The 24348-nt window shown below is 44.0% G+C and overlaps 1 protein-coding gene across 1 annotated transcript in view; it reads left to right on the top strand.

Moving 5' to 3' along the window:
* Positions 1-8328: 8328 nt before the first annotated feature.
* LOC142584733 (complement C2-like) overlaps positions 8329-24348 on the top strand; it is a 279859-nt gene continuing 263839 nt past the window's right edge. Inside the window, exon 1 of the mRNA XM_075694959.1 lies at positions 8329-8463. Within this exon, the coding sequence (XP_075551074.1) occupies positions 8430-8463 (34 nt within the window). The 5' untranslated portion in view covers positions 8329-8429. The remainder of the gene's footprint in view (positions 8464-24348) is intronic.

Here is a 24348-nt window from a genome sequence, read left to right as displayed (position 1 = left end):
CTTTTTATAGTCATCTGATACAATCAGGCGAAACAAAATATCAGGTTTTCAGGGCGCGGAAAAAACACAGGAATTTTGTATTTCACGGCGACTCTTTAAGATTATGCGCCACTTTATGGCAATGCGTCATCACCATTTGTTTAGCTTTCTTTTCAAATGTTCGACCTTCTTCACTGCTTGTTTTCTTTTTTTTCACATTTTTCAATAACACCTCCTAAACTGCGCTCAAAACCACACAAGAAAAGCCAGCCTTCTTCAACTTCAAATTCTGTTCGTCAAATGTTCCTTGCGCCTTACGACAGCATATTTTTTAAGGGCGGATTCGAGGCACAAAGTGGCACTCGCACATTTAACAGCCTTGGAGTGAGTAGACTCATGCGGCAACAATTCCTTGCGGGCAGGGGGTTGGTACACCCCTCTCCCCATGGCTATCTAGTCTAATCAGCCGCCTTTGACTTCAATAAACAGTCGCAAGTAGCGCCTTTTCCTGTCTTTGTTCCTTCTTAGTTTGCTGTCACTCTTGGCGCTTTATCTTTGAAAGCTATGTACCAACTAGCCCCACAACGTGTTTGCTCTATTTGGTATTCATTAATTATGAAAAAGCATTTGATTGAGTAGAGATACAAGTAGTCATAGAGTGGTATAAAGTTTCTAAACAGGGATAAGGTGCCTCAGAACGGCTGGCCAACGCTGCTATAGAAGGACCTATCTTCGTCAAAGGTGGCCTCGTCATCCTCGGAATGTTAGTTTCAAAGGGTTAGTGCAGTGACGTCGCGTGCATTTGTTGTCGGTGGTGGTTGGTTATAGAGGGAGAGACTTCAGAAGTAATGAGCGCTGTCGCCTGACGTCTATGGGCGTCGTTCCCAAGACGAGGGGACAAGAGCGGAAGAGTGGAAAGGCGGGGAGAACAGAAAAGAGACAAAAGGCGAGGGAAAATACGGAGGTGGGACAAGAAGAGGAAAAAAAGGAAGGGAGCATGAGAAGGCGTTGGCGAAGCGAGAGGTTAGGGAGCATTCTAGGGTGTCGTTGGCGGCATGTTTTTGTGGCATTAAAAGAGCCGGTGAGGCGGTCAGTGCACGAGTAACACAAAACACAAACAAAAAATCATGAGTTGAAAGAGCCCCAGTAGCCCAACGTAGGTGTCGTTACGGCGGCGTAAATAAATGGCAATACCCTGTGTGGCTGAGGCCCCGTAAAAGGTGCACTGACGTCTGGGACTTCGGAATGTCTTGGGTAGGGTGTTTCAAATATATATAATAAACAAAGAGAAAAGACGTGGGGGAACCGAACCTGGAATAACAAATAGGAGGGTGACGTGTGCACAAGTGCGCCGGGGCAGGTGTACATGGGAAAAGGGGACTCGTATAGTTGATATAAACGTAAAAACATGAAAGAGTATATTAAATTGAGTGGTAGGCAGTAAGCAAATTTCGAAATGGATGAATAGGTGATGTTAATAATTAAGGTTAGCTGGTGGCATAATGTGTTTTGTGTCTTGGTTGATTATATGAGAATTTCAGATTTAAGTTACCGCTTTTAAAGATTCTAAGTGAGCACGTGCCAAATTAATTCCCGTCGGCTGTAGGCAATTAAACTTGTGTATGAGGTATGATTCCGTATATTCCCTTTCGCGAGGTGAACGGAAATTTGTTTGTAGTATATAGAGCCTTGCTTTGTCAAATATATGACCATGCTCATTAAAGTGGCTGGCTACTGCTCCAGGTAAATTGTGTTTTGTGTCTCCCCGGTGACCGTTGAGTATTATATGAATTTGTTGTCCAATCTTACCTATGTATTGTTTGCTACAAGCGGCACAGTCTAGACAGCAGACTACCTTGCTTAATGTGCATTTGAACAGTTACCTTGTGTGCGTAATTCGACGCTGTACTTTTTACTGTAGTAGTAGATTGAATGTGTGTACATGTAAAGCACTTGAGGCGGCCACAGGAATCAGTTCCCAACTTCGTCTTTGTTCTTAGTTTGGCATACACAAGAATATCTTTGAAATTAGTGTTGCGTCTGTAAGCTACTGTGGGCGGATCGGGAAAAATCTTATTAAATTTCTCGTTGCTGGTGAGAATTGGGCAGTATTTACTGAGGATGTTATTCACGTTTGGGAGTGCATTTGAGAATTTAGTAGCAAGAAGAGGCGTTGTTTTTCTTGTAATCCTCCCGCAGGGCTTGAGGACCTCGGCTAGATGAAGTTTCGTTGCAGCGGTGTAGGCTTTTTGAATGTCACTGTTGGGGTGGTTCCTGTTTGATGGTGTGTCTTTAAGGTGGCCGAGTCTATCTATGTGGTCTTGGTTTTCAACGCAAATGAGACGTAGTCGTGTGGCTTCGCCTTTAAAGATGCCTTGTTTGCAATGTCTGGGATGGTGGCTCGTATATTCTAGGTCGTGTTGTTCATCGAAAGGTTTCCTATACCGCGTTGGCTTTAGCGCCCCATCAATGTATATTGTTGTGTCCAGAAAGTTTATGCGCTCATATGAGGTTTCTGATGTGAATTTTATTGTTGGATGAAAAGAGTTTACAAATGCTACATATTTATCTAGACTGTCTTCACCATGTCCCCATATTATGAATATGTCGTCTATGTATCCTATGTATGTGTGGCGCTTGTCCGTGCAGCGCCACAGCAAATCTGTTTCTAGAATACCCGTAAATATGTTAGCGTAGGTTGGTGCAAAGGGCGTACCCATGCTTGTACCATGGATCTGTAGGTAGGAACTCCCCTCAAATATGAAGTAGTTGTGTGTTAGAACTAATTCAAGGCGAGACAAGTAGACTTCAGTAAAGTGTTGTCGCATTGTGTTTATAGAGCGTTTGTCTTATTGAAGATAAAACACCAGGGATTGAAATGTTGTGTACAGGGCCGTGACGTCTAGTATTTCGAGAATTATGTTGTGAGGTAGTGTGCCTTTAGTATTAATCTTCTCTATAATTCTGAGCAGGTTGGGCGTATCTTGTACAAATGACGGAAGTGCTTTTGGCAAGTCACCAAGGAAGTGCACCAAGGAAGTGCGTAAGGAATGTGGAGATGCTCTCTGTCTGGATGTTGTATTTTGATACTACCGGGCGACTTGGGATAACAGCGGTGAATAGTTCAGTGGATGGAATTTTATGACTTTTTGGAAGGAGATAGAAACGCCCGCCAGTTTTGTTCCTTGGTTTAAGCAATTTGTATTCTGACGGTGTTATCAATTCATCAGCCAAAAGTGATTTCTGCCTGTTGGTAATTGTCACTGTGTAGGATATTGTCGGATCGTTATCTAGCTTACGGAAATGTTCTGGGTTGTTTAGTTGTCTGTAAGGCTCGTGCTTTTATTTTTCTATTGGCCAAATAACTACACTTCCACCCTTACCTGCTTCCTTATTAACAATGTCATTCCGGCAACTAAGATTTGAAACGATATGACTCTCAGACGCAGTTATGTTTTTAGGTCGCTTAGATGCCTTGGATTGACTTATTATTTCTTTACTGACAGTTTTAAGGTATATGTCAAGTTCTATCACTTGTTCTGGTTCGGGAGTCCAAATAGAGTGGGCTTTAAGTGGTGTCGATAAGGCACCTTATCCCTGTTTACAAACTTTATACCACAGTGTGCAGTACTCACGTACGGTGCAGAAACCTGGAGGCTTACGTAAAGGGTTCTACTTAAATTGAGGACGACGCAATGAGCTATGGAGCGAAGAATGATGGGTGTAACGTTAAGGGATAAGAAAAGAGCATATTGGGTGAGAGAACAAACGCGAGTTAATGACACCTTAGTTGAAATCAAGAATAAGAACTGGGCATGGGTAGAACATGTAATGAGGGAAGATAACTGATGGTCATTAAGGGTGACGGACTGGATTCCAAGGGAAGGGAAGCGTAGCATGGGGCGGCAGAAAGTGGGCGGATGAGATTAAGAAGTTTGCAGCGATGACATGGCCACAGTTAGTACATGACCGGGGTAGTTGGAGAAGTATGGGAGAGGCCTCTTCCCTGCAGTGGGAGTAACGAGGCTGATGATGATGATAATGTGCTATTGTACCTGTCAGCCCCTGTCTTGAAGTAGTCATAGAGGCATGGCATGATCACGGGGTGCAGGAGGCATAACCTTAGAACTATCTACAAACATTGCACCACTACCTTGCATCCCACAAGTAAAAATTTCCTATCAAGCAAGGGGTAAGTCAGGCAAGGAGAGACAATCTCTCCAATGGTATTCACTGTATCCTAAGAAGTATTCAATCTATTATACTGGAAAGAGAGGATGCACGGCTAAGGTTTCAGCAGCCGTCGGTTTGTAGATGGTATTGTCCTGTTCAGCAGTACTGGGGTCGAATTACATCAAAGGACTGACGACCTTAACCCTTAATGTGTAAGAGTGTGCTTGCCGATTATTATGCAGAAGACAAGGATAATGTTCAATATTGTGACAACTGAACAAGAATTCAGGATTGAGACAGCCTATAGACCTCGTACGTGAGTGCATTTATACAGAGTGTTCCACATAACTTGAGCCAAAGATTTAAAAATGAAAGGCGCGATGGAAGCGCGTTGAACTAAACGCATACTATTTGCAATAGCCTATAGTAACTCAGACAATCTTTCTTTGCCCCATAACTCAGTAATTTATTAAGTTTAATTACCCAACGTTTTAATTATTGGCTGAGGACCCCAAGTACGAAAAGCACATTGGTAGAGCCCGTTGAGAAGCGACCGATCGAGTTGTTTCCTTTACGATACGCCTCACGTAGCCCTTTTTTTCCGGTATACAAAGGAAGCCTGTGAAATATGAAAAAAGGCACGTGATTGAACGTTTGCGCAGTGGTATTGTGCTGCTCTCAAGGGTGCATTCGGTGAACAAGGTCGGCTGCGTCGTGACAGGTGACGAGAAGACTGCATGGCGTTCTTTACCTCATTGACAGCGCTCGGCCAGCAGCAGGCATTTTCGCCGTCCTCCGACGGCAACCGAACATCTTCGCCGAACGCACGCTTGAGAGCAGCACGATACCACTGTGCAAGCCCTCCGTCACTTCGCTTTTTTCATATTTCGCGGGCTTTGTTCGCAAGCCGGAAGAGGGGACTATGTGAGACGTATCGTAAAGGAAACAACTCGATCGCTGGTTTCTGAAGACCTCTACAAATCTGCGTATCATACTTGGGGTCCTCAGCCAATGTAAAGCAGTCGGGTAAATAAACCTAATTAATTATTGAGTTATGGGGAAAACCAAAAATTATCTTAGTTACTATAGGCTACTGCGAATAATAAGCGTTTGGTTCAATTCGCTTCTGACGGCCTTTCATTTTTAAATTTTTTGCTCATGGTGGGACACCCTGTGTAAGCCAAATACTCCCAGCGCACCCTTATCATGGGACGAAAAGTTACAGAAGAACGAAAATATGTTGGAGTGCATACGGAAGGCGTTACATAATCTTTAATTGGAGCTTACCACAGTTGTTGAAAAACAGTGTGTAATGGTTGCATTCTACCGGTGCTAACAGTTGTGGCGTACATTTGGAGTTTAATAAAGAACCTGTAGAACAAGTTAAGGACCGCGCAAGGAGCAATAGAAGAAAAAAATGCCAGCCAGGCTTAATGTTAGGATACAGGAACAGACTGGTGTGGATCAGAGAGAAAACGGGTACATGCGATATTCTAATTGACATTACGCGAAAAAACTGAGCTGCGCAGGCCATTTAACGCGCACGATAGATAACCAGTGGACTATTAAAGAATAGGAGCCAAGAGAAGGGAAGCGCAGTCGAGGACGGTGGAAACTAGGTGGGGTTATGAAATTAAGAACTTTGCAGGCCTAAGCTCCAAAGAGCTAGTTCTTCACGGGTGTTGTTGCAGATCGCAGGGAGACGCCTTCGTCATGCAGTGAATATGAAATTAAGCTGATGATAATGGTGGTCAATTTAACTACAAACCCTACTGCTAAATTCACCTTTATATAAAGTCTCTTGTGGGAATTCTCAGACTTTGTTATTTTGTCTATATGCGACATACAATGTGTTCGGCATCGGCGTATTTTGGTATGGCACTGCCTTGGCAACATCGCCGATGAGCATAACGGCATGGCGGTCACAAAGTGACAACGATGGAATAGTGAAGAAAGAATTTGTAGATGGAAGGATGAATGCGGTATGATTACGGCAGCACGACAATGTCGACGTAACAGTTTAAAGTAATCACCATGGTATAACGATGACAGCCTGGTAACGACGACACTTGGAGAACAAAATGGGGAGTAGCGTATGACGAGAACCAGACGACGAATCTGGAACAGCGACAACGGCGCGGCTACGAGGCGCAACAATGGAACCATGACAGCGGCTGCCTGAAGATGATGCCATGACGGCATTGGCGTAACAGCGGCAGCAAAATCACGATTGAATGATGACAGTATTATTGCACTAGAGTGATGGAGAAGGATTCACGTCGATAGAACGGTGCAAACAGTATGTTGACAAGAGAATGAAGGCAGCGGGATGATGTTTTTGAAGTTATGACGCTGGGAAAGCTAGAGCGTGATGACCACGGCTTGAATGAGGTGACATCACGACGAAGTTATATTATAACGACGAAGTTATAACAGTGACGATGAAATGTCCACGACGACATGAAGATGACGCTATGACAATGAATGCGTGGTGACGGTGGTAAGAAAACACTATGAGGACAATGGGATGACGATTACTGTGTCACGAAGACTGTATGACTAGAATGACGTGACGACGATGGCCTAAGGGCGACGGAATGTCGAGATCTTGACGAGGAAGCTGAAGTGGTGGCGATAGACTGACCAAAGTGACATCACGGCAATGGCACAGCGATGAACGCCTGAAGCCTGCATGATGACAATGGCCGCCATGAGTTCGTGTCATACGTTATTGGAATGCCCTATCACATGATGTCGTGCCTATAATAAACTACAACACATCTGTACATATGCTTAATAGTTCGCTTAGCGTCGATTATAATTTGTCTGAATTCTTATGTCTACAACCTTCTACTATATTCTGTATACGCGGGTGTCAGTTATTGTCTGCTTCATTGATGTTCCTGTTAATTACTGTTAACCTCTTTCACTTTAACCCCCCTATATTTACTGTAACCCCCCGTATGTAATGCCCGCAAGGGTCTTTAGGGTATGTGAACAAAAAAATGTGAGGATTTCTAAACATGCTGACACTAAATTTCATTAAAATGCAAGCCATATTTTTTCACCGGCGGAACAAACAGGTTTAAATGCCTGCCCTAGTCCTAAATAATGATGAAATTGAGGCCACACTGTTTAAAAACACAAGGAGCTTCTTTAGGAGAAAATTTCACCTGTTGTACGCACGTGAAAACTTTAGTTAAAAGCTTTCGTAAACTTTCCCGACATCGGTAAATAGACTGGTTTATAGTACGGTGTTTTCATTATCCTTAAGTTGCAGTGGTATCGCCTGGGGAACAATAACGCATGCGGAGAAAGGATGCCGTGCAACAGAAAGACATGGGTGACAGGATAACGACCAGGACGAGCGCAACAGCACAGCCGTGGCCTACTGGTAGAGCACTCGCCTAAGCTGCGGGATGTCGCGGGTTCAGTTATCACGGCCGCCGGCCACCCACTAGTTAAAAATGGGCACAAGCGTACTCCTGCCTAACGTTAGGTTTTTCTTCAGGGGTGACGCACTTGAGAAAGGGACATGTGCCCTAAGCTTCCGTCAGATATATCGTGGCCATAAGAAGAAAGAGTTCGGCCGGTGCCCATCCAATCGTTTTCAACTCCCGTAGTTGCCGAGAACCAAGCCAGGAGCGCGCATGTACCTACTTTCACCCGTAGGCAACCGGCGACCGCACTCGACTGCCTCCCACAGCATCGACGGGTGCTCGACCTCGTCACCAATGTTGTGGTGGCCACATTTCGCCCCCCCCCTCCTCCCCACTGTGGGGAAATGGCAGAAAGTCCACCTCGGAAATCTGTGCTCGTTCGTATCGCCGTCGTTTTGCGCTCGCGGGAGCATTTCAGAGGGACCTAAATACCTCATATTTTAAGAACAGGCCCCTGCGTTGTGCAAACAGCGCAGTCAGCGAAAAAAACGCGGTCGGAATTTTCCTTATCAACATTGATAAATATACGCTTATCGAACGATTAAGGTTGCTACAGAGCGGAAGTGCTCAAGTAAACCGCACAATATCCTCTATAGTGAGGCGGACTCAGCAAAATGGAAAAGGTCCTTGTGCGGCAATGTCATTACGCACCGAGCGTGCAACCCTGTTTCTGAAATCTCCTGGCTGCCCCAACTTCTGTAATTTGACGCGCCTGTCATCACTAGGCGCGAGAACTCGCTCGGCGCGAGAAGCGATAAGGGCAGCGCAGGCCGCCGAGCCAGTTCCTCGTCCGAGCACAATCGCCCGTGCGCGTTCCTCTGCAGCTTTCGTTCTTCGATGGAGGTTAAACTTTGCACAACCATGTTGGGAGGTGAGTGTTAGTTTCTTCCTGTTCACTATTCTAAGGATCATACAAAAACGGGCCCACGTTCGGAAATTTTTGCGCACACTACTATTGTTCGTGCCAGGAAATCCTGATGCTGAACATATGAATAGTAAAGGCTGGTAGTCATTGGAATACAGCACATACGCACCAGAGAATTTTGGAGTACGGCCCCTGATGTTCTGCACAGGGCAGACAAGCGCAATTAGGGCTGTCAAGGACCAGGCACCGTCAAAAGTGTTAACTTTTCTACGCAAATACGGAAGTTTGGCAGGCGGCCCGCTTGTAAGCATTCTCAAGAGAAAGGCCTTCCCCCCTTTCTGCCATGGTATTCTAACATGGTCTGCATAAACTGTGCGCCCGAATGGGTATTCCAAATGATGCTAAATTTCCTGTGTGCTCTACCGGCAAAAGTTACGTCGCCGCATCATTATTAGTCAGGTTGAATCTTGTAATAGCAATGTAAAAAGATATAGGAAAAATAGTTTTCTTTGTGCTTTTCCGATGCGTGTAACATTTATCACACTCGTCATTAGACAGTTTTAGAATAGCGTTTGTCACCTTACGTATGTTAAACGTAAACACCTTTGCGGTACGTTACGGTGCGTGTCCTTTCAAGTGCTTTAGTTTACCTTACAGAAACACAAAGGTAAAGATAATGTTATAAAACAAGAAGCCGTTTGCTGCCTCGTGCCAAACGTGTCGAAGCCGTGACGGTCCATTTGCAACCATCATGCTGTCGCTAAGTGGACGCTTCAAGTTAGGCGTACGGGCGGCTGAATCACCGAACGATATCAGAAAATGGACGTGCTATGTGCTCATCACCACCCTTTCAGGTGAGATTAGAGAAAGCAAAAGCTCATTACAATAGCTACTAGCGATCCATACGAGTGAGAGCGAAGCCATCACGAGTGCTGCCCCATGTTCCGCAACGCTATTTCTTAGCGTTGGTTAACATTAAGGGCGTTAAAGTCGCCAAGTAACCTACGTTATCACAGCGCGCGTAAAGCGCAGGAACGTAGTAAGGTTCCGCGCAGGCGCGGTGAGGCCGACGCTATTCGTTTGCGACGTATTGCTTTTACGCTCGGTTGCAAATGCTAAACTGTCTATTTTATCGAGCCAGCTACGTCGGAAGTCTATGTTTCACTGAGCAGTAGTAACATCGGCTACGCATGCTTTTATCAGACCTTTTCAAGTTCCAAGAAAGCCCTGACTTGCTGCTACTAGTTATATTTGTTGTCTGGGAACACCAACCGGGAACATGAGTGAGATGTAGATACGAGTAGCACCTACTGTGTGTTCACCAGTCTATGGTATAGTTTCAAGTAAGATTACTGCTCTTCTCTCTTATCATTTTTTCCGCGGATCTCTAGAGTTTGCTTCCACACAAACCAGACGATTTCATTATATATACGTTGTTTTACAGGAAAATGTGTGAACAAATATGCATATCGACAACGCCGTGGCCTATTTTTCACGACGGTTCGCAAAGAGAAAAAAATTTAGACGCTGTTGATTGGATGGCACGTAATTTGTCCTCTTTCACTTCATGAAGCTTGAGGAAAGATCACAATTATTAGAAAAAATAGCTCCCTCCCCAGTTGTAGTTACACAAAAAGTCTGAGTTTTCGAATTGTGTTGGCACTGAAATTTTCATATCACTCATCTGACGCTTCGTCATCTCCACATGAAAACGGACGTGTAGTAACTTGAAATGCTTCATTGACCAAAAAGACTAGTTCAAGCTGATGTCAAGGAGTGCAGCTGGCAGGAACTATGGCTCTTGTCTGATTATAGAGTCACGCTACGATATTTTTTGTTAAGCCTATATGGCGTTCCAAACCGAATAAAGGATGTTTACGGAGCCCTATACCTGGAATATTCATTCACGGTATAAAAGTCTACGCAGATAGAGCAGCGAATACTCGGCTGGCCATGTATCAGCCTCAGTTTGCAGATTACGGCATCTGTTGGATTTTCCGACTCTGCGTTAACGGTCGCAACAACTCTCGTGCCAACAGACGAACTGTATGTAGTAGGCTAGCACATTAGAGAAGTCGCGGTGCACCGTCGCAATGGTCAGGCCGTACAGTTGACCGGGCAATACTTGTATGCTGACTTTAGGTTTCCATTCCCCAGGCATCAGAAGCCTGATAAACAGAAGAGAATGTACAACACTGACAGTTTACATTGCATTTCGCCTCCGGTGCATGAGGCGTCTTCCATGAATGCCTCCTGGCCAAATGTGTGGTCAACGAAAAGCAAGCGTGGATACAAGTATTTCAAAAGGCGCGAGCCAGCAAGCCGGACTGGATGGAAGGAGATTAGAGGAATTATCAGGGGCTCCATTCCTGACCGCACCAAGGAAGGGCAGAGGTGATTTTGAAGCGTGGGCTCAAGTTGCCGCCCGCCCGAGTACGTCGATATGCAGCATGCTGAAACGAGCGCTACTTTCTGGTGCATGTACCATGCGAAAAGCGCAACACAAGGCGTTCCACTTCCGAGGCGCATGAGCTCACGCTAACACGCAGTCAGATGCATATGCAATGGGTCACACAAACCGAGATCAGATGCTACTCAATTAGGCATAAGGTTTATAAGGATCCTTCAAGCCCTGTTACAACCTGCCTATGTAAGCCTAATGGCAAATAATTGTGCCAAATTTATATGACCTTGTAAAGCACACACAAATCAATGCAGTGAAATCTGTATTGTTTCGTTTACTATAAAAAAGAAATAATTGACGAATTAAAGTTTTTACTTTTAATATACCGCTAATTAAAAAGATATTGCAGCTTGCGACAATGACATAGGTAATATCATTACGTGCAACAGTTACATATCGTCTACTACAAACGGGACTCACTGAAGGCAACCGCACTGTTTCGGAATTGGCGCTGATTGGATAGTTGCTTCGGTGCTGTTGTATTCTGATCGGCTGAAGCACCCAGTGAGGAGACCCCTTTCTGTTGCTACAGTGGCAACAGTCACGTGTGATAAACCTTATCTGTGTAACCTTAACAGCACAACTTGCAACTCTATATCTTGGCAGACTGAGCGAGTGAGCTTTTAGTGAGGGCAACGTTTACCGCCTACTTGAGTCTCTTAGCGCAAAGCAGAAAGAGCACTGTGAAATTGTCGTGAGTAAAAGGTGGCAGCGCTTCCCTTAATGGCAATTCAAAGTGACCTTCCTTTTTTGCGCTACATGTTGTAAAAGGTGGCACTGTGACCGCATACCACTAAATGAATTTTAATTTAATAGAAAGTGTGACAGGGTCTTGCGTCATCTTTTTTTATTCAGATACCCTAAAGGCCCTTATGGGCATTACATAGGGGGGGGGGGGGGGTTAACAACAGGATATGTCAAACACAATTAGGGGGGGGGGAGGCAATATAGAACACCGTGGTAAAGATCACCGAATACAACAAGAAAATATAAAAAGAAAAAAAGGAAAGAGAATTGCATACATGATGAAAACAACAACAACAACAACAACAACACTCCGTACAAAGCATGTAGATACACTTACAATGCGTCAAAGGCATAAAATTCTGCTTTTACCCAACATGCGTAAAACTGCGCTTCAAATTACTAACAAATGAGTCATGATCACGTATAGAAGCAATTTCTTTTGGCAGCTTATTCCAGTGATGAATAGCTAGAAAGAGTGGTGATTGTCGCAGGAGATTCGTACGTGCAAACATGGGACGCACTTTGAAGGGATGGTCGAGGCGGGGAAAAATTTTTTGTGGGGGTTTGATATGGGATGCTGTAAAGGATGACGGGGTATGATACAATCTGTGGAAGTGGGAAAGCAGGGCTAACAGTCGTCGTGTTTCTAGAGACGGTAATTGGAGGGACTCTTTGATAGCCGTGATGCTGGATGTTCTAGAGTATGTTTTAGTGATGAAGCGTGCTGCTTTATTTTGTAAAGATTCCAGCTTGTTTATTAGGTAAGTATGATTTGGATTCCATATTATGGAAGCGTATTCAATCTTTGAGCGAACTAGAGCTGTGTAAGCTAATAATTTAGTTGACTCATTTGCTAAATACAAATTTCGCCTAATGAATCCAAGTGTTTTATTTGCTTTCGAAATTATTTCATCAATGTGATCATTCCATGTAAGGTTAGAAGTTAAATGGACTCCCAAATATTTTAATGTAGACACATTCTCTATGCATATGCTGTTCCTAAAATATGAACTTAAGTGAACGTTACTGGCTCTGCTAAATGTCATTGTTTTAGTTTTAGAAACATTAATTTCCATTTGCCATTGCTCGCACCAAAGTGAAATTTTGTTTAGGTCGGCCTGTAAAATATTAGTGTCTTCAGAGGTGATAATTTGTCTGTAAAGAACGCAGTCATCTGCAAACAATCGAACTGTTGAGGTCAAGTTGTTACTGATGTCATTAATGTAAATTAAGAATAAGATTGGGCCAAGTACGGATCCCTGAGGAACGCCAGATTTAACTTGTGCTAAAGCGGAAAAGTGATCATTTACGGAAACAAATTGGTAGCGATCGGTTAAAAAACTTGAGATCCAATTTATAATTTTACCATGTATGTCAAGCCGGCTAAGTTTCATCATTAAGCGAGAATGGGGAACTTTATCGAATGCTTTCTTGAAGTCAATAAATATGGCATCGATTTTTATGGAATCGTGAACAGCTTGATGAAGATCAGTTATAAGTTCAAAAAGCTGTGTTTCACAAGAGCGTCCTTTCTGAAATCCATGTTGATTGTTAGAAAAGATGTTATGTTCAGATAAATATTTCATAACTGCGGAAGATATGATATGCTCAAGTAATTTACATGGAATACTAGTCAAGGATATAGGTCTATAGTTTGAGGGCATTGATCGGTCACCTGATTTATAAATGGGAGTGATACGACCGACCTTCCAGTCATCTGGTACAATTCCTGTATCTATTGATTGCTGGAAAAGGGCGGCTAATACGGGAGATATTATAGGTTTAGTCATTTTAAGCATCTTTGTGCAGATGCCGTCTGGACCTGGCGCTGAGTTATTCGAAAGTCGATCGATGGCCGATTCTATTCCCTCTGGTGTAATTATGAGATCATTCATAGATGAGTTAATTGAAGGAAACGTAAGGTCAGGTGGAATTGGATTTTCGTTTGTGAATACAGAGCTGAAAAACGAGTTTAATTCAGTCGCAGCTTCAGATGGTGAGAGTAGCTCACCGTTATTAATGATTGGTATAGTGGATTGAGAAGAGTGTTTAGGGTTAATTACTTTCCAAAACGTTTTCGGATTGTTCATTATCATGCTGACGATGTCACCGTTAAAAAACTTGTCTTTAGATGCTTCAATTTCAGCTTTACATTTATTTGATTGGTCTCGGTATCGCTGCCAATCCCCATCCGAGTGGGACAACTTAGCTTTAGAGTAAAGGCGTTTCTTTTCATTTATTGCTCTCTTTACTTGGGAAGTGAACCATGTGCTTTGTGTTGATGACGTTATTCTAATTTTGGGAACGTGCTTTTGTTTCAGTTCAATAAGCTTTCTTCGGATAGCGAGCCAGTTATCATTTGTATTGCGATAAGCCATGGTTTCCAAGAACCACACAGAAAAATATGACAGGTCTGTAAGAATCGCGTCGATGTTTGCACGGGAGCAATCGTAAATAGATTTCGTTGCCTTTTCTGGTTTACTACTTTGTAATTGGTATTCACAGTGTACTACGTTGTGGTCGCTAATACATTCAAGGACGTGAACAAGCATATTTTCCGGTTCGGTTGTGAGAACTAGATCTAGAATAGCGTTTCCACGTGTTGGTTTGCAAACTATTTGATGCAGATCAAATGAACAAAGAACATCGAGAAATTCCTTGCATTCGCTCTTCCTTGCGCAACCTAGGGGCGTACACGTCTGCCAATTTATTGTGGCGTAGTTGAAATCGCCAGCAAGGATTATAGGTGAAGTTGGATACTTGTCTTGGATTAAAGTTAGGGAATGATTAAGACTCTCGATGAATTCAGAAGTAGCATCAGGCGGACGGTAACAGACCCCGACTGCGCAAGTCACAGAGGTACAGACCTGAAGTGAAATCCACAAAATTTCAATATTTGACTGTGTGTCAACAACGCGAGCACATAGATTAGATTTCACGGCAGCTACAACACAGCCTCCCCGTGCGCCCACCCTATCATTTCTAAATATAGTAAAGTTTCTAGAGAGCGACAGCTCGTTGTCCCCAATATCGGGTGTAAGCCAAGTTTCTGTCCCAAGAACAATATCTACAGAACAAGCCTCAATAAATGCACATAGCTGGTCCTGTTTGTGAAACATGCTTCGAAAGTTGCACAGCAGGAGTGACAATGAATCACCTTGATTAGCATGACTGTGTCAATCATTCTGGTTAGTTTCGTCCCCTCGTGCGCCAGCAGTAGGTTGCTCATTCAGCCGACATACTTCGGCTTCATTGCGCGTTGAAAGACAGGTTACTTTGTTTTGTGATGAATCAAAGGTGTAACATTTGTTTCCAAGAAGAAGTTTATCGTAGACCACAGTATATTTTTCGTTAGGCTTACGCACATCGCGAGCGAAATCTCTGAGTCTTCGTCTGAGTCTGAGTCTCTGAGTCAACCAGCCTTCGTAGACGAGACCACGAAGAATTTGTTTGTTAGCCTAGTTACGCAAAACGATAAGTGGCCAGTGATACCCACTTCATTCCTTCTTGCTCAATCCAAGAGACGATACTTATTTAGGCTAGGTTAGGCCCTTTTAAACTTTCCTGGAAGCATTGAGCCTCGCTGAGTCGCTTTCAAATGCCTTTGAGATAGTTTACGATAGGAGAGCACAATATTTTATCCTGCATTGGCAGTGTATGCAAGTAATTTATCAATACCGACGCCAGATGGAACGAGCTAGAGCTGGATCGGGTCTTTATCCTTTGCTTTCTGACAGTAGTGGCGGATATAGTGGAAATTTTCTGCGATGGTAACGCCGGGACAGTTTGTAGAGTAGTCTTATGTTTATTTATAGTCATTTATCATGTGATCTAGGTGTCCGCACCATAATAAAGAAAGAAACATATTCTGGTTGTGTTCCAATACCACATGCACAATCTTGCATAGTAGCCTACTTTTAAGGCACTCAACCCGAAGTACTTCTCCAAAGCATTCGTACTACCTTTGCTGTGGAGCACTACGTGGCCGTTCTACAAACTGTCTCAAGGACAGTTACTGAACCTGATGTTCACCTAAATATTGTATGCTTGAGGCGAAAACATTTTCGCCGAAATAACTCGCGTTGGCGTGTTCTTAATTATATGAACCCAAAAACCAAATTTCACGGCAAAAATAAAACGCAGTAACCGTACGCTTAGTTTTTGAGCAATAAATCCCGAGCTCGCCTAAAGTCATCTATAAAGCCGATTCAGCTTAAGCAAGTGTCCGTCTCGCAAGTGACCTGTTTGGCGAACTATATACCTTGGAGTAAGGTGATGTGAGGCTTATCTTGAATATATTGTTAGGCTTTTCAGTATTCTTTGCGTTCCATCAAAGTACCAAAGTCACGCAATCGTGAAACGTCACTACATCGTTATATTTGTATTTCGCTAGAATAGAAGCTTGGTCTTGTTGGTTTTTCATCCCGGTGTTAAAAGCGCAAAACGTTGACGGCACACGAGACGTGAAGACGGCACCAGAAGCGTTGACTTTCAACAACGTTTATATGAAAGAACCACGGCTTCTTATAAATTTGGCCACACACGTCACAGACACGTCATTGCGCATCATGCAGCATGGATATTTTTGTACTCAAGATAATGATTGTATGTGCAAAATCTCAAGTTCTGTTTTTGTTAGTAACAAGGACGGCGTGCTAACACATCGGTTATGAAGTCTTAAGGCTAAAGACTGAAGGGCATAAACTTAGCGTCGGGCAGGGGAACAGGCATTTAGTTATCCACGTTAGGGAATTGCCTTTCTAAAGCTTGTGCCGCAGAATTCAGACGCTGTGAAGGGCTGAAAAAACACAATGACCAGCTAGTTCGGGAGAGAATTGAGGCAGCCGAAATTGCCAGACTTCGTAACAAGTGTGTCAGCACGCCGTCCTTGTTACGAACGAAAATAAAAAGAACTTGAGTTTTTGCATGTGCAACCATTATCTTGAGTGCAAAAAAGTGCGTGTTTCACATGATGTGCAATGACGTGTTTGTGACACCGGTGGTGGAAGGTGTAAGAAGCCGTGTTTCTTCCAAATAAACGTTGTTGAAAGTCAGCGCTTGTGGTGCCGTCTTCTCGTCTCGTGTCCCGTCTGCGTTTTGCGCCGTTAACACCACGATCCTTAAATTTGTGCCAATAGGTCACTGTCGTGAACAGCAGTGATACACCTGAGCTCGACTTTCTAATGTGACAATAGCAGCAATGCTGCGAGCTAAGAGAAAGTCAAGAAATGGCTTATCTCATTTTCGAAGACATGATTTACGTTCGTCGATCCTATGTGAGATGAAGCAGCCCAATGAACGGATAGACCCGTGCCCTCGTCCTGTCCGGCCGCACTTCGTTGCCATTATCGGCAAATTTTGCCGCCTGCTGGAGAGGAAACTTACAAAGACTGGCGCCGAGGAGCCGTCACTGCCTACCGTCTATGCTCATGTTCTCGTTCAACAGGCGCTGGCGGCAATCTCGAAGCGCGGTCACTTCTTCAGACAGAGTAACCTCCATGCTTTGCTGCGCCTTAATGTAGCACGCACATCATAGGCGTGAGTCCTTGATATTCGCCTTCACGCACAGTAATGTCTCTCCGTCGATACAGCTAAAAGAGAATGATTCTGACAAGGCAGCACAAGCCTGCTTCGCTACTCTTCAGACTGTTGCGCCTTCTACTGCTTAGTTCATTCGGCCACTTGTAAATCACACATAATAAGTTGATCAGTAACATCATTTCTTTGTGAAAGTCGGCAGCTACGAAAGCATCTGAAAGGCCTCGACCTGCTGTGCCACATCTGGTACTGTTGGAAGCGTCTGCGTTTGCCCTAATACAAGTACGCCTCTAATGTACCTTACGACGTAGCTTGTTTCTAATCTTGGAAGCTGCATGTCAGTTGTGAGTAATAATTTATTCCCAACTCTCGCACCTCCTCTCCTATAGCAAGTAAAGGCCACTGAAAAACATGCAGTAAAGTTTTAAAGAAAGTAATGAAGCTTGTAATAGTTATATACCAGCACAATAAAAGATATCTTGTGAAGTGTTAAAAAAAGAAAATTGGAGCCTGTTTTATAAAATTTGAACTTGGTGGTTGTGACAACGAATTTTTTTTAAATACAGTTTGCGTGTCTTTACACCTGCAGGAAATGCTTTGCAAATATGTTTTTGCATTTCCCTGCTAATAATGAAAGCGCTCGTAGAAAGGAAGTTAGAAATTTGTGAGTAGGCCAAATGCTGTGTATCATAAAACATTCAGAATATAGGTTTAGTTAGAAGTATTCTTTCGAGCAACAATGCAGCCAACAAATGGCCGCCTAAGTATTGAAGCGACTGTTGATAGCGATATTACAATTTCCGCAGATTTTAGAGTTAATAGCTTGAAAAACACGCAAGTTATGCAGGTAAGATGTGTTACATATACCGGGTACCAAACAGGTACGGAGTCAACAATATATCCATAGAAATTTTACTTCTGAAGCTCGGCCGCCACCAGTTTGATTTCTGCAATTTTTTCTTTTGCCACATTTTGCTGTGGCCAAACTAGCGTTGATTTGAAGTGCTGAGCGGTATCTCTAGATCCAGGGACAGCGGAGGAGGGAGGGCTGGGTCGGAAGAGGCATGTCGGGTAAATGAGCAAGCATTTTTTAGGTTAACCGAGCGCACGCACCTTTTTTGTGAAATACGTTCAGACTTATTCGCATGATTCACAACTGGACGTGGCATTTAAACACCAAAAAACCTGGAAGAGCCGAGAGTGACAAGAAACGTTGTTGGATCTCTATCATTGAAGTGACACAGCCGTTAAATACAGCTTTTTTGTCAGCCGCACATGACAGTGGCTATTTCAGCAACTGCTTATAGCGAATATTTAAACCACTAGGATTCCGGGATTTATTCGTCTCCGTCGACAGAAAGCTCAACCAGTCAGAGCGAAAGGCGCGCAGCGCGTGCGCTGCTGGGGTCGATGCAGCCTCGCCAGATGGCGCTCGCCTTCGCGCATCCTCGAGGTAAGCAGGCTCGGTGACCATTTTTCACCGCCCCGTGTTAAAGTGGATGCCACTAAATGATCATCATCAGCAGCAGCAGCGGCCTCACCGCCATCCATTCAATGAAAACAGCGATGAGACAGTGTCAATACAGGGCCAGAAAATACCTGGGGTAAAAGAACACAAATATCTTGGTATATGCACAAACAAAAGCAGTAGATATCTGGAAACACGTGAAAAATAACAAAACGCTAGGAGAAATGCGGAAATTATGAAACACACAGTGCTTTGGGAAGATGATAGGTGCGAGGTGCTACGAGGTATGTGAAAATGTGGAATGGTTCCAGTATTTAAATTTGGAAATGCGGTTGTTTGCTTGAAGTCGCGGGTAATATCAGGACTTGATAGAAACGAATGGTCAGTGGGACGCCTCGCATCGGGCGCTTGTGGGAAGACTACAAATGAAGCTGTGCAGGGCAATGAGGGCTGGGCAAGTTTTGAAGTGAGGGAAGATCACCGTAAAATTCATTATGAAGAAAGACTGAGGAATATGGAAGAAAGTAAATGTGCTGGGAGATTGTTCAGATATTTGTACAGAAAAACGTTGATTCACATTTGAGGTAAAGAACTTGGAAGCTTACCAGGAAGTGTGCGACTGGTATGGGGAGAAATATGGCAACAGAAAACGTCAAGAGGAAAGCCAGAGAGGATGAGACAATTTCAAGGGTGGCGACCACGGAAAAACCCGCTTTGTTTATTTGCTTCACAGGAAAAAAGATGAAATCAGGGCCGGGTGCTCTTTAGTTTTCGAGTCGAGATTAGGATGCCTTAGAACACGCGCTTACAAAGCGAGATACAACAAAGAAGTATGTGTTTGCTGAGCTAAGAAAATTGTGGAGGATTATAAAGTGTGAAGATGTCAGCCCAGCGATTGATTTCGGCACCTCTGGCCTCCATGAAGCCATTGGGTTCAACGAGATAAAGGGGAAAGTAAACATGTCCGCAATACAGATTAGTAAGAGGCAATTCGAAGATTGATGGAAGAAAACTAGAGAACCGACAAACAATTGAGGCATAGAAAAACAAACATCCCAATAGGGGTTGAAAAAATTTGGTAATGGGAACTCTTAGTGTGCTTTTTCAAGAGGATAGGCAGGCCATTGAGCAATATAATAACAAGAGCTTGGCGGCGTAACCCATCGTCTCGAAGGGAACGCTCATAGCATCCATCCAACAATCCGCCAAACGGTATGCCTGTTGTCGGATGCGCGGAACATATGAGCTGGCACATCGCACCAAATTTAGCAGGAAGGCTGTGCCGAATCCTCGCCTCCGCGCACTCGCCAACCGGTAGGGCTCCCAAAGCCAATAATTAGGCCGCTTGTCTTTTGGAGCCCACGGCAAAACCACAAATGACATGGTTTGGACCTTGTTCCAAGTCATAGGCTCACAGGGTAAAATTTCTTTTGAACAAAGCCTATGTACTATGGATAAGTATAAATTGAGGGCTGAAGAGCACAAGTATTTGTACTTGAAAAGCGTGGACAGAGAATCAAGGAAGAGGTGAAGAAAACTGGCAACCAAATACATAGTAATTGAAAGTGCAAATAGGTAACCAGGAGTATTAAAAAGAAACAGAGATAATCCAAGCGAGTGAAGTTTAGGGAAAGAGTGAAAACAAAAAAGATGATGTAGGCTTAAAACAATGAAAAGAAATTAGGTGAAAAACTTTTCACGATAACATGAAAGGAAGTGCCGTGCTATTTGTGGCTCGAGCTGGTAGCTTATGAATATGAACATACCAGAGCACATATTCCCCACTGGATGGCGCATGTTTATCATTGTAATCACCATCATTATCATCAGACATCACATTTTCTACAGCACCAATGGATAGGCAATATAGGACACTGTAACGCGTCTGTTTTTAATGTTTTGCTCGCTTTTTCACTGTTATAAATCACTCAAATGTAACTTGGAGATTGCCGGTTGATTTATTGTCGCGTCGTTCTTCCAGAAGCCTCTCGTCCAAACAATAATGATTTTTTCAGTTTGGTGAAGCAAGATAATGTATACCTGATACGGAACAAACTTGTAACAGATTAGGAATACAACCTAAAATATTATACTCTTATGTGGTTTGAAGCCATAACGTTGACGGCCTGCAAAAGACCAACGTTAGCATGCCCACTATCATCTTATGCCTGACGACTTATGAGTATAATCATGTTGCTCAAGTTTGTTGCCTGAATTCTAACATACATCAAATGCACAAAATATCAGCGCACTGTGTGCCAACTTCAAAGCCAGTTTTCCCTGTGTAACGTTGGCGATGTTACAGTTGTTCTCAGATTCATTCTTTACCAGGGCATAAACTGTTGAAAACGCGGAAGACATGCAATCTGTAGTGCAAACTACATTGTGCAGTGAATCTTGTTGGACTTCCTGTATGATACAGGTACGTAGCGTTCGTATTAATGAGTTACTTCTGAATATTTGTTACATGCAGTATGGCAGCCCTCCTCGTTATGAAATAAAAGTGCAAGCTACGTTGGATGATTTGAAGGCAGCGATATGTTTTACTTGCGTGTGGGTCAAGGTCATCGGCAGCGTACTCCCACAACAATCAGCGAATTATGGTTCCATCCAACTGCAGCAAAACCTTCCACAATCAGGTTTTGTATAAATTACTTATATCCTCAGGAAAAAGGAGACAGACGTTCAAAAATTGTTACGTCTACCCACATTTATTAGTTCATATTTTCATAATTGCGATAATGACAGGTATACTTAAGCGCAAGCGTTTGTTCCGTTTGTCTGGGTTAGCAGTGAGAAACACATCTGTTTAACGTTCCGAATGAGACATACTTGTCGCTGTAGCCTTTTACTGTGGCTGCAGTGAAGTGCTAAAATCTTGGCTGGCCTTGCTCGCCCGCTGATTTTGTTACTCTCACTACGAACGTTGTCGTCCAGGCCACCGCCTTATTCTGAACTTGACCATACGCAGAGGGCAAAGAATGCTTTCTCCGCAATTCGAGCCCTTGTGACTGCAGCATTGTGCATTTGAGAGCTGGCCACACTAACCATTGTGCTACCTCCTTATCACGTATTGCTTTGGGGAGGGTCCTAGTTCAGATTTTAAAATACAATTAAACACACAGACCGAGTGTCTGCTGGTTTTTGTTTTACATCGCACAGCAGCAAGAGTGATGTACTTCCCTTTCATCTGCTTGTTCCCACGTCCTGCAGTCGCGCGCGCAGACACCTATTTCTATGTCATTTTCTATCGTGTTCCAGCGCGCAATCATGCTCTGTGATCCGCATGTGTCTGTCTCAGTATTCGTGTAGCGCAAGACTTATACCGCTAGTCAGATGTCCTTGTGTACAGCGCGTAAAATCGTGCGCTGCGCGAAACGAGGCAATCATAACAGCTCGTGTGCGACGCCATCAGCGGAAGTGCGCAGGGCCACAAAACAGCGAGGAGAAAAAAAAAGCGAAGGTGGGGCCCGTGACGTAAGCGTCACGCGATGCTCGACGTCCGGTATGGAAAAACACAGGGAAGGAATTTCGCTTGCGGAGGCAAGACGGGCCAAGTGGAAAGATTGTATCGCTTGGCAAACAAAGGAGGCCGCCTCCTGGAATCATGGGTTCGTGTCACTGAAACATTTCTATCTCGGTTATTTCTACATGGCGATTTGAAATGTTTTTGCCTCCGCACGCTCCCTAGCGGACACGTAACAACTGCCAGCGTATAACCAAAATTTTCTATGGGGCTTGTTGAGGGGCTCTTCAGGGCTGGATTCAGGGTGCATAAATGGGCGTGCATAAAATGTGGTTCGTTCCGCTCTAATGAAGTGCATTGACGTGCAAGTGGGCAAATTGCCCTTGCACGCAATGTGTTTGAAATCGATAGGCGGTTGTCTTCTGCATGAGCTGAATGAACAGATTGATCGAAGCCTTCGTTGCCGTTATCAAATTGACTTGGTAGCCGCTGAAAAATTATTTCATGGGCTTTTTCAGTAAGGTGGTGTATGGACTCGGTGATTTCGAACACCAACTGTTTATGTGGACCGCACCGTAAAGCTGACTGGAAACAGTCCAGTGCCGTGTTCGAGCGGCAGAAAATCGACCATTTGTCTGTTGGTTCATCGTTATTGAAGTGGAGTACGACTCGAAGCGCTGCGAGATCTGCAGCCGTTGACGAGGTTAAGTCAGACGTTTAGCTCAATACTGGTGGCTTTCGCTGGAATGACGACAGCCGCGGTAGAGTTCTTTGGCAGGACGGAGCCGTCGGTGCATATCTTAGTGTAACTCCTATAAAAGGAGTAAGGTAAGCTATTATGGCGCCGACGATGACATATTGGCTTTTTCCGGACGCCCGGCATTGTCAGGTTGATCTGTGGTTGAATGAGGGACCACAGAGGAGCCGAATGCGTTGCGGCAGGTGCGAAGCAAGATGGCATGGCTTCACCATTTGCGGGTTCTGTTTGCCAGAACTAGGCCTGCGGTGTCTTCGCAGGTAGGGAGGCAAGATGGTGGCAAAGACTACGGGCGAAGTTGCTACGGTGCACTCTTAGTGCTTCAACTGTTATGTCGGTCTTGATGAGGTGGTCTCTTGCGATTGCAATAGTTGCCCCCGTTTACGCACTTCGCGAAAGACCTAGAAAAACTGAGTGCCTCAGCCTGAACGCTTTGAATACTACATAGGCTTGCTTTACTTGCGTTTCTCAATGCTGGCAAGCTGTACCGCAAGAAGCCGAGAAAGAGTACCCTATATAGTTGCAGCATAGCGCTTGTGGACATTCCCCAGTTCTTCCCAGCGAAGATCTTGAGGTGAAAGACGTATGTCAACCGCTTTTTCTTGTACAATACATGGAGGCTTCATGAGCTATATCTATCAATCGCCACACCTAAGAATATTTAAGACCGTACAAATGGTATCTGCTCATTGGGGCAAACTACCTGAATTTCCTACGGCCAAAAATGTAATAGAATTTAAACAAGCCAAATCCCAGGGAAGATGAACACGACGATAGGCAAAGAGGGCAAGCAGGCCGAGGTTGCTCTCAGGTATAAATTCGTATACTCAATAGGCTAAAGTGTGAGACTGGCTGAGGGGCTAAAGATAAGAAATCCATGTGTTGCACCTAGTGAAATGTGACGTGAACAGCTTCGAAAACAAAGCTGATGCTCTGGGCAAACACTTTGAATGCGTTTACAGTTCCAGTCGTTATCCCGAGGTATTCCTAAAGCACAAAAAATAGCAGAACGCGAGTATATACAACGCCAATGCAGACAGAACGAATCCTATAACCTGCCTTTTAACATTGCCGAGCTGAGAGCATTCTAGACTATGTCAAAGCTCTGCGCCTAGACATGACAGGATCATGCGCGACAACAACAAACACCTCCACAGTGATAGTCAAATACAGCTACCCGCACGTTTAATGCTATATTGACTGCTGGGATCCTTCATACTGCATGGAAATAGTTCCTTGTCGTGCCGATTCCAAAACGGGGCCATAAACCCCCATTAGTAAGTTATCACCCAATCGCTCTCACAAATTGTATTTAAAAACTTTTTGAAAAATTTATAAACCGCTTACTTCTACCCCTCCTTCAGTCAAACAAAATTATACATACATATCAGCGTGGTTTTAAAGGACGGTCTCCAACCGACCATCTCGTGCGCCTCGTGCACATCGAAGCA

The sequence above is a fragment of the Dermacentor variabilis genome, chromosome 6 (genome assembly GCF_050947875.1).
Source record: "Dermacentor variabilis isolate Ectoservices chromosome 6, ASM5094787v1, whole genome shotgun sequence".
In the NCBI taxonomy this organism is placed as follows: domain Eukaryota; kingdom Metazoa; phylum Arthropoda; class Arachnida; order Ixodida; family Ixodidae; genus Dermacentor; species Dermacentor variabilis.
The sequence above is the reverse complement of the archived record's forward strand: the minus strand, read 5'-3'. Positions and strand labels throughout refer to the sequence as shown.